The sequence below is a fragment of the Neopelma chrysocephalum genome, unplaced genomic scaffold (assembly GCF_003984885.1).
Source record: "Neopelma chrysocephalum unplaced genomic scaffold, ASM398488v2 Primary Assembly neopelma1_118, whole genome shotgun sequence".
NCBI lineage: Eukaryota > Metazoa > Chordata > Aves > Passeriformes > Pipridae > Neopelma > Neopelma chrysocephalum.
This window is the reverse complement of record NW_020897780.1, coordinates 675,062-685,737: the sequence shown is the minus strand read 5'-3', so window position 1 is coordinate 685,737 and position 10,676 is coordinate 675,062. Positions and strand designations below refer to the sequence as shown.

General features: G+C 48.9%; 1 protein-coding gene across 1 annotated transcript in view; it reads right to left on the bottom strand.

Annotated features, from left to right (window-relative positions):
• Nucleotides 1-10,676, bottom strand: part of SKAP1 (src kinase associated phosphoprotein 1) — a gene marked incomplete at its 3' end in the record, with an annotated part of 116,873 nt that overhangs the window by 85,175 nt on the left and 21,022 nt on the right. Inside the window, exon 4 of the mRNA XM_027697127.1 lies at nucleotides 220-327. Coding sequence (XP_027552928.1) covers nucleotides 220-327 — 108 coding nt within the window. The remainder of the gene's footprint in view (nucleotides 1-219; nucleotides 328-10,676) is intronic.

The following is a 10,676-nucleotide window of genomic DNA, read 5'->3' as shown; positions in this document are numbered from 1 at the left end:
ACAGAGATGATCAAGAAACACGTGAAAACCTCAGGAATATTAAATTCAGGGTCATCACATTTCATGGTCATCGACAAAGTCACCAAACCAACCCCAAAACCACCCAAAATCAAAGCCAAAACCACGTGAGATGGGTGGAAGACGAGGAATTCCTGAGGGATCACACCCAGCTCTCCACCTTCTCCACTCAAAGAACTCCAAGAACCATCAGTGACTCACCATCCTCCTGGAGGTCTGAGGGAAGGGATGTCATGGAAGGGGCCAAACTGCAGCTCTGGTTTTCGTCAGAACTGTCCTGTCCAAAGCCGGGCTCATGCTGATCCTCCCCTGGAAAGAGAAGAGACCCTGATTTTAGTGGATACATCCTCAAATCCAAATATTCCTGCCTTTGCTGCGTTTCCTCCCAGTTCCCATTGAACTTCTCTACAAAACCCCAAAGGGTTTGTGGGTTTTAAGGGATTTAAGGCCAGATCCATCATTCAGGGCCAAGGCAGTGTAATTCCTGCTGTCAGAACACTCGTGCTGGGTATGTGCAGCCTCCATTCCTGGAAGGCACACGAGGAAGGAGCTGAAAACACCAATTTTTGGGGCCGAACTATCAGAAGTCCATCAAAACTCCTTGTTCTCACTCTCAGCAAACAACCTCCCCATAAATCATCCACGTGTAAAGCAGAGGACTGTGCCACCTGCTCCACCAGGATGAATAATCTCCCTGTGTTTTAGGAAAAAAGCTTCGAGATCCTTCATTGAGGAGTGACAGGGATAAAGGGGTTGACACAAATTACCAAAGCCCCACATCTGGGGGTGGAGACAGGAGCTCTTCCATCCCCACACTTTGATGGGGATGCATCCAATTTTTTTTGCTGGGTGGAATTTGCAACTGATATTGGATTTTCTGCAGGAGGCACTTTAAGGCTCTACAGTGACAGATGTTAATAGCAAATTTTAATGTAAATGGAGCACTTGGCCTACCTGGAAAGGAAAACACCACTCACCCCTAAACAAAGTGAAAAGGGGGTCTTTTCAAGCTGATGTTTCCTGAACACACAGAGCCCAGGCTGCTGATAGCAGAGGCAAAGACAGCTGCTGGCTCATTCAACACCCACCAAACAGCAAGAAAGGGGAGTTTTCAGCTGATGTTTAATTGTGCTCAAACACCAAACCCAAGTTTTATCTCGGCAAACAGAGGAGTTTTAAATCAAGCCCTGATGAAAGGGCACCAGGGAGGTTCCAACCCTCTCCCCCCCCTCTCCAAGAACCAGAGTGGAGATGCTGTTAAAGCCTCAGCTGCAGAAAGACACAATATTTGGGAGGTGGTTTATTTTTAACAGCCCAGGTTGCAGCCTGGAGCTCCCTCAGACCCCCCAGGTCCTGCAGTCAAGGGCAGGTTTTCAACAAAACTTCCAGTTCTACATCCAAAGGAACAATCTGGCTGTGAGGAACATGATGCACAAGATTGTCCTCCCCCAGCTCGGCTCATCAAAGCACAAATCACACTGGGAGAGCCTCGTTGATGCCAAAATCTCAAAGGTCTTGGAAAATCCGATGGGAGATTTGACTTTGGGATTCACCAAAGGCTTCTGGGGGGTCAATGACACAACATGGGGGTCCCTGGCAGTCCATCCTTGAGGCCATTCCAGCTTTCCTGACAGGGGAAGAGCCCAAGCAGCAGCAATAAAACCCTTTTCCTGGCTCTATTCCCACTTTGCTTCCAGCAGCCTCAGGGTGGAACCATCGGATTCCGGAGGAAAAAAAAAGGAAATTCAGAAAATAACTCCTGTCCTTTGGGGAGGTGCCATCGTGCAGCACCATCTGCACTGCTCACTCCTCGTGCCAAGGAGGGAGCTGAGGGTCCCCTGGCCCCAAAAGGGCAGGTTCTGATCCCTCCTGATGGATCCCTGGGATCATCCACCCGCACGTTCATGCTCGGCCATGAAGACCAAGCCAAGCACGTTCCTGCCTTCTGCAAGAAACCAAAACTCACTCAGGCACCTCCAGGAGGTAAAAACTACCCAGTGAGGGGTTAAAAAGCAGAGACAAAGCCCCTGCTCTGCTGAGCACATCCCTGAGCACATCCCTGAGCACTCCAAGCACATCCCCGAGCGCTCCACTGACCGCCCGACCTTGGCCGAGCCCTCTCAGTGCTTTGCTCAGCTCTGTGTGACAGGGGGATGTTTCTTCCCTGCTTCACCCCTATAAAAAAGGCTCTAATAAAAAGCTGCTACCAAAGGGAAGCAGCTGGGGGGGTTTGTTCCCAGGAGGAGCCTCCCCGTGCTCTGCCACAGGGATGCGCCGGCGCCACCGGACGCCTTCCACCAGCCCCTTCAGCCCCTGGAAAAAGAACATTTTTCTCCCAGCCCGGGGTTTAACACGGTGTTAAAGCTGCTTTTCCAGAGGTAACAGGTGGTCCCTCCTAACGAGATCCAGGTGCAGGATTATGGGGATAACGAGCAAAGTGTTCCCGGGCCCCGGCACCGGGAGCGCCCGAGCGCGGCTGCACTGAAACCACTTGGAACGGGAACAAGGGCCCCCCCAGCAGTAAAGTTCCTTGCAGGAATAAGTCATGGGTGTAAAAAGCAGGAGAAGCTGCTCCACACACCAACCGTGGAGCCCCAGGTCCCAGAGCAATTCCCACACATGGAATATCTGGGAATATCACCGTAAACGTGCTCGCCCTCGTCCCCGTGCAGGAGGGGAAACCAGGGGTTCACCCCAATATAATTCACCCATAACCCACCCAAACATAATTCAGCTAGAAAATAATCAAATATACAAAAATCTCCCCGTCCAGGGAGCCTTCCAAGCACGGACTGTGCGAGCTGCTGCTCACAAATCAACCCAAACAAAGGTGTTTGCTTCCATTAAGAATGTTTTCAAACACCACAGAAGTCACAAAACAGAAACCAAAATAAAAAAACTCTGTTGCTCGAAACTAATCCTACGGCTTTTCCATTTGGATTTGCATCACCAGAACTTCTCTGTGCTTTAATCCCCTTCTCCATAAAGTTTATGGAGCAGCGACAGCCAGTTGAGTCCAAGCAGAAAAAAAACAACCAGCAACTTGTCAGGGGCCAAGCTATTGTTCTGATGAAGAAAAAACTCATTAGCTTTTAATGAAAACACAGGGAATAAAAAACCAAATAGGCACAGAACCCCGGCAAATAATTACCCTGCACCTGATGCAGTGCTGCTCCATCTTCCTGATGGAATCTGCAGCAAAATCCCCCGACTTGTCGCTCTTTGGAGCACAAACAAAACCCAGATTGACTCTGAGGGAAAAAACAAGAGGTTTCTCGGGCTCAAACCTCACCCAGGGGCTCCCCTGGCACTGTTTGCTGTCCCCAGGGGGGGTTGAAGACCTGGATTTCTTGTTTTGTGGCACAGGAAAGATGAGGTTGTACCATCTTTGAGCTGCCTGGCACCTCCTGCAGCAGCAGGGGAGTTTGGAGGCTTTCTGTGGAATTAACACAGATTTATACTTTATCTTTTATCCTTCTAAATTCTGAGCAATTCCAGAGGGGGCAGATGTGTCCCTGGTGTCTCCAGGAGAAGTCCAGTGCCTTTGGACAGGTCATAGAGGCCACACCAGGGAGGACTCAGGGAGGTCACCCAGACCTGGCATCAGGCAGAGACAAAACCTCTGGCACTGGGGGAGGAAAAACCACCGAGAGAAGAGACCAAAAAGAACCTGCTTTGGCACTGCCAGGGCTCTGAGCAGGGAGAACAGGCAGGACCCACAGGAGGAAGAGTCACCACGAGACTATTTCCAAGTGCCAGGACGAGGGGGAACAGATCCCCACTGCCAGAGGGCAGGGACAGATGGGATATTGGGAAATTCAGGGAAAAATCCTTCCCTGGGAGGGTGGGAAGGCCCTGGCACAGGTTGCCCAGAGAAGCTGTGGCTGTCTCTGGATCTCTGGAAGTGTCCAAGGCCAGGTTGGAGCAACCTGGGATAGAGGAAGGTGTCCCTGGGGGTGGAACTGGATGAGCTTTAAGGCCCCTTCCAACCCAAACCATTCCATGATCAGGGAACACAACCTCAGAGCACCAACCCCACTCTCTGCAATCCAGGGAATAACCTGGACCCCTTCCTTCCCTTCCTGGTTGATTTGGGGACCTGCAGCACTGGGGAGTAAAACTCAAAGTCCTGCCCCTGCTCTGGCTGAGCTGCAGGACCTGGCAGGACCTGGCAGCTCTGGGGACAAACACCAGGAAAACCCCAGTTTGGGTTCTGGCTTTGCTGGAATTCAGTTGTGCAAAGCCAGAACATTCCTCCACGCCCATCTCTCTCTGCAGAAGAAGAGGGAGAGTTACTCTTTTTTCAAGACTAGAACCTTTCATTGAAACCCCCAAAATCAATTTTTTTCCCCGAGATTAAAATATTTTTTCCGTGCACAAACTGCTAAAGAAGTTTTCCTGCCTTTGAGCTGCAGTTGGGTCTCACAGAGGGGGGTGAAAAGATAAAGAAAAGAAAAAGAAGGAAAAAAAAAGAAAAAAAAAAGAAAAAAGAAAAAAAAGAAAAAAGAAAAAAGAAAAAAAAAAGAAAAAAGGAAAAAAAGGAAAAGAAAAAGAAAAAAGAAAAAGAAAAAAGAAAAAAGAAAAAGAAAAAAGAAAAAGAAAAAAAAGAAAAAAAAGAAAAAAAGAAAAAAAAAGAAAAAAAAAGCACTGAATTAATGCATCCAGGCACACACAGGAAGAGAAACAATTTAAACAGGTGAAAGGGCTTTGTCAGAGGGAAAAAAAAAAAAATTCATCTTCAGCAGCTTGTTAAGGGAAGTGCAATTAAGCTCAGTTTGCATTCAGTGAAGGTCTTTATCCAGGTACCCAGAGTTTCATTAAGCATCTTTTTAAGAGTGTCAGAAAAATCAATACCAGGCGAGTCCCATTTACACTTTTTATGATGAGCAGAAGGAAAATCCCCAACTCCAGTTAATATTCGAGGAAAACAAAAAGTTCCTGCTCTCAAGAAACGACTCCTCGGCATCAAATGCTCCAAATAAAGGTCTCTGATCCAAATCCCATCTGCCTTCATGCTCCACAGTGTTAATATCTCTTAGATTTTTTTTTTCAGGGACTAATTTAGCAGTAATGCATTTCCCCAAAGCAGAAGCTGTAAAAGTATTATCAATACTCCGGGTTTAATGTCCCTTTTCCTACGATCACTGGCGGAAATTATGGAGGAATCACATGGAAACCCATCGACAGAGACGCGCCCACACGCTCAGCACCACTCACATGTAAATAGATTATGGTTTAGCTCTTGTAGTGTAGTTAAAGCTCTGTCAACGTTGCTGTTATAAATTATATACCTTTTTAAACGCATTTATGTGCTCGGAAATGTGTGATGTTTCTCTTTTCCTTTTTTTTTTCCCGATGCCTTAAAGGGCTCCGAGCGCCCGTTTGGATCCTCGTGGTTAAACCCCCGTGATTAATGTGGGGAAAGGGAGCTCAGGGGTTTGGTGCAGGGAGGTTTTCTGCACCTCCTTCACGCAGATTATTGACTCCCTCAGAAGTTCCAGGGCCTGGAAAATGTTATATTTGCCTCAAATATACCTGTTTTCTTATTGCACATCACCGTGAGACGCATCCACGTGTCGACATCCCCCGGGCTGGACCAACAGAGTTATCAAAAGCAAACCCCAAAAATTCTTTATATGCAGATATCAAAGGGTTTATCCTGCATAATAAATATATATATTAATTTTTTGGGGATGTGGAAACCATGCACAGAAGGCAAACAACTCATTCCCTGGCTCGGGAGGCAGCCAAGGCCACGGCGAGAGCAGGACCCGGCTCTGCCTCAGCCGTGTTTTACCAGCGGGACGGGTTCTCCCTCCCGGCTCAAAGGGTCAAAAGCAAAGGGAGGGACCTCCCCGCACGCAGGAGGAGCCGATTTATCATTGTTTTAGAAACGTCGACCCAAAACAGGTCTTGGCCGCCTGACAAGTGAATCCGCTCCAAGCCTCATTTTCTCCGCTCAGCCTCCAGTTTTTTTCGCTAATTACGCGCAGTAAAGCAAATTAATGGTCCACTAAAAACGCCACTTATGCTCAAAACCGAGCGGGAAGCGGGAAGTTCTTTGGCAGGAGGTTGGTTGGGAAGGACGGGGCTTGCAATGAGCCCCGGTGCCCAGCAGGTCGGGCTGCAGCGCAGCAGCAGCCGGGGATGCTCTGCCAAGCACAGCCCAAACCTTCCCCCCCCCCATCCCTTCCCCGGGCACAGAAAGGCCACAAACTTCCCGGGATTAACAACGTCCATCAAGCACCGACCCGGGTAAGACAACAGCAGGCTGCTTAAAAAGAGAGAGGCAAACTTGAGAGAGAGGAAAATTGCAACTTCTGGGGTGCAAAACCTCCTGTCAAGGGGGAAATAATAAAAATAAACTCCCACAACGGGCCCAAAATGCAGAATATGCTGAGCTGGGAGGGACCCACATCCAGCCCAGACTCTCAGCAGCCCCAAGAGTCCCACCACGTGCCTGAGAGCGTATTTTATTCCGCCAGGATATGAAGAGCTGAAGTTTTGTGACTCTCAGCCCAGAGGGAATGAACCCAAAGGCAAGGGAGAAGCTCAAGAGCGAGGCTGGGGTTAAATTATTTCCTCTCCCTGTCACGTGGCAGAGCGACCTCATGGCTCCCCAAAACAGCAAATAACCTGGAAGTTATCAATTCATAGGCCTTTAATCTGATATGCAGATATTCAAATGTCTTCCTATCGCTGGTTTTTTTAAAAAGGAAAAAAAAAAAAAACAGCAACAACAGAAAGCCCAAGCCCTGCTAACACCCCACAAACAGCATTCAAGAAGTTTCCAAGCCTGGCCTGAAAAAAAAAAAGCCCTTTGGCAGGGCTGCTGTGTCAGACAGCAAAGCTCATCCTCCTCCTGCATCCAAATAACTCAGAGGTCGGGGGGGGCCTCAACATCCCCCAAATCCCGGCTGAGAAGCTGCTGAGCTCGCCCAGAATCAACCCTTGGCTCTGGATTTTCCAACCCCCTCCTGTCATCCCCTCTCATTTTCCAACCCCCTCGTGTCATCCCCTCTCCAGTTTTCTCTCCCTCTCCTCGCTGTGGGTTTTGCTCCCTCCCTCCCTCTCCTCTCCCTTCCCAATCCTTGGCACCCTTTCAGCCAAGGCCCTGCAGATTCTGCCTCTCAAGTGGGCAGCAGCTCCAGGGAGCAGCTGCTGCCAGGGGCAGCACAGCCCAGCTCAGCCTGAAACCCTGCCCGGCACAGGATTCCCACGGGATGTAAACAAGTAAACAAGATTTATCCTTCCTTTTATCACCCGGGAAAGCATCAGGGCCACACAAAAGTGGGAGCAAAACCAGCCCAAAACTACCAACAGTTGGTGTGTCTGGCTGTCAAATAAATTATTGCCCTTGACAGGGAAGGGGATTGGGGAGGCTGAGGCAGAGGAACGTCACAAATCCACGCTTTGGGTTTGCCTTTGGAGGTGGAAAAGCAGCAAAGCTTTGCAATAATTCACAGACAGTCCTGCAAATGCAGCCTGGGAGCTAAAAAAAGATGATTTCAACATCATCAGCCCCAGGGAGGAGACTCCAGGCCAAGCAGTCCCGAGTTATGTCCTGGCAGAGTCGGGAGGTTCAGAGGGGTTTTTTTGGCCGAAACCTTTCTGAGGGACCGGGAATAAAGAGCAGGAAGGGCCCGAGGGAGCCGGGGCTGAGCGAGCACATTCCAGGGACAAGACACAAGGAGGCTGTCTTGTCCCTGTCTGCAGCGATTCCCACCCTGACAGGAAAAAAAACGGGAATGCCGAGCCCGGGAGCAGGTTAAAGGAAAAACCCGGGAATAGGTTAAAGGAAAAAAAAACGGGAATGCCGAGCCGGGAGAAGGTTAAAGGAAAAACCCGGGAATAGGTTAAAGGAAGAACCCGGGAATGCCCAGCCGGGAGCAGGTTAAAGGAAAAACCTGGGAATGCCGAACCGGGAGCAGGTTAAAGGAAAAACCCGGGAATAGGTTAAAGGAAAAAAACCAGGAATGCCGAGCCAGGAGAAGGGCACAGGCAGAGGGAAGAGCCATCGGGAGTTGAGGATGAGGCAGGGGAGGGTTTTCCAGGTGTGCCCGAGGAAAGGGCAGGAGGATTCCCGTGCAGGTGACCTGGGAGAGGTTCCTGTGGGGAGAGGGAGGGGAGACCCAAAATTCCAAAGTTAAAGACCCAGGAGTGGCTTTGAGCTCCCAGTGAGGCTCAAAGGTTCCATCCCATCCCCCCTTTACAGCCTCCAAAACATCTGAGTGGCTAAACCAGAGGATTTACATCATTTTTGCAGCCTGTCACCACTGGGGGAAAGCTCTGCTGTTGGATACCATCACCTTCCTCCTCCTCCTCCATCCCCAGGGGGACAATTCCTTGAAGGCTCCGCTCTGCCTGAGCCCAGAGCAACGTTTGGGGCTGCACAACCATCCCAGAATATTAAATATTATAATATTATAATAACCCTCGAGGTTTCTTCATCAAAAGAAAACTGCAGCACATCCCCTATCACACAAACCAGCCCAGAAAACACAGAGGGTTCATCTGAGCCTCCCCAGCCCTGCACATGAGGCCATTCAGCCAATCTAATAATTAGATTATTTTATTAACTGCCCAGGGTGAGAGCAATAGAACTTGTCCACATTTAACTCGCCAGCGCTGTTGTACATTTATAACATCTTTTACTGACATTTTTATGCCTCCTCCTCTCTCCTGAGGGGTTTGGGGTGGTCTGACCTTCCCTGGGGAAAGGACAGTGCTAAATGGGACCAAGGAGGGCAAACCCTGCCCCGAGGAGTTACAATTGGGATGGGTTTCACAGGGCTGGGGGGGACTCCAACACTTTGATTAATGACCTCGGGATCTCCCAGGAGCACCCAAGTAACCCAAGCCAGGGAACTTCCCTCTGCCTTGCAGGGAGTTTTAAATCAACAGGCTGCTTGAAAAAAAAAAAAAAAAAGAGTTCAAGAAGCCCTCCTCATCAACCTAATTCTTCTCAATAAAAGGTCAGGAAAGTTTTGACATTAAGTGCAGGCAAACTGTGAGTTTTGTTACCTGGCTTTTCAATCCTGTGATAAATTCTGCAAAGTTCCTCATTTCTGGCTCTGAGTGGAGATTGATAACAGTGAACAGTGATTTTTTTTAAAAATCAAATTACATGTTTATCCTCTTCCCTTCTCTCCTCCCCCGACGAACACACCCAAAAAGCCAAAAAAAAAAAAAAAAGGCGCTTGATATTTTTGATATTTTCAAGAAATGCAGGAAAAGGCCTTTTGTATTTTGTTCTGCAGCAGCAAGGGGAATTTCAATCAAAGATAAACATCTCCCCCTTAATCACTGTGTGCTCACAACCAGCTAAACCCACTTCTGACCACCAGAACCACACTCAAGGGTCACTGGAGCAGGTTGGGGTGAGAGACTTGGTCCCAGTCCCATCCTGGGACAGGCTGGAGGTCAGGACTCCCCAGTGCTCCAGTTTTTAAAGACCTGGGAATTGTGGAAAGAAAGGTTTCAAAGCCTCATGAAACAGGGCAGGGAGTTGGTTTCTGGTTTGAACACTTGAAATGCCACAGCAACAGCTCCAAAGTCTACATTTCTCTTGATTTTTCTATCTATATATATATAAATAAAATATATATTTCAATAAAGATGCAAAACCCTCATAATCCAGCCCTCCCCAGAGCACAACCACTCGCCTCCTCCCCAGGACATTTTGCCAGGCAGAACGTTCTGTTCTCTCCTGGAATTGTTACTTCCCAAAATTCTGTGCAATATCTCAGGTGGAGGAATAATTTATAAGCCCCTGTAAAAAAAAAAAGCAAAGCTGTGCAGCTGCTCCCAGTTTGCAAAACTCGGGAATAGGAGTGACTTCACTGCTAAAAAAATCAGATTTACCCAGAATTTAACACACACAGAGAGAGAGGGGCAAAGAACAGCCCGGCCAGAGCTGCAGGAAGCAAACCCTGGGTGCTGATAAAGAGACCTGTCACCAGTGTTGATGTTAAAATTTGCTTTTTCCCAGTTAGAGAACACGAGCCTTTGTGTGTATTTGGTTTTTCCTTCATTAACTCTGCTCTGGGGGTTTTTTGGGAGGCGTCCCCACAAAACTTGTTGGGTTTTTGGGGTTTTTTTTCCTTTTTGTCCCTGCGCTGTCGTGACATCTCCAGGGGTCGGGTGTTTGCAGAGAGGGGGAATTCCAGGCATGGCGACAGGGTGGATGCTCCAAGAGCATGGAATATACAAACATTGCCAAGGCAATGCTTTTTTCCCCCCCCAGTGTTTCCAAACACATCATAAATCCAGGCCGGGTTTCCGTGTGGGATCCCCTCCTGGCCTGGAGGCAAAGAGGGGTTTGGGTAAATAAAACTTACTGGGATCACCAGGCACCAAATTAATAAAGGAACACTCTGCCCTGGCTTCAAAGGGGCTCCTTTGCAGCCAGGATGGTTGTTTTTGCTGCTCTAACCATACTTGTCATAACTACACGGCCCCAAAAATGTGGAGGGGGGGTTTGGGAAGTTCCGCCTCCCAGCCGGCCCTGGGAGCTTCAGCTCCGAGGATTTGGGGCTTTAGGGAGGGAAAAACGACTCCATAAATCTCCCCTTGGGGCCTTTGTGGGATGTCAGGTAACGGAGGGAGCTCCACACCCACCCCCCGGGTACCAACACACCTCCAGGACAACCCCAGGA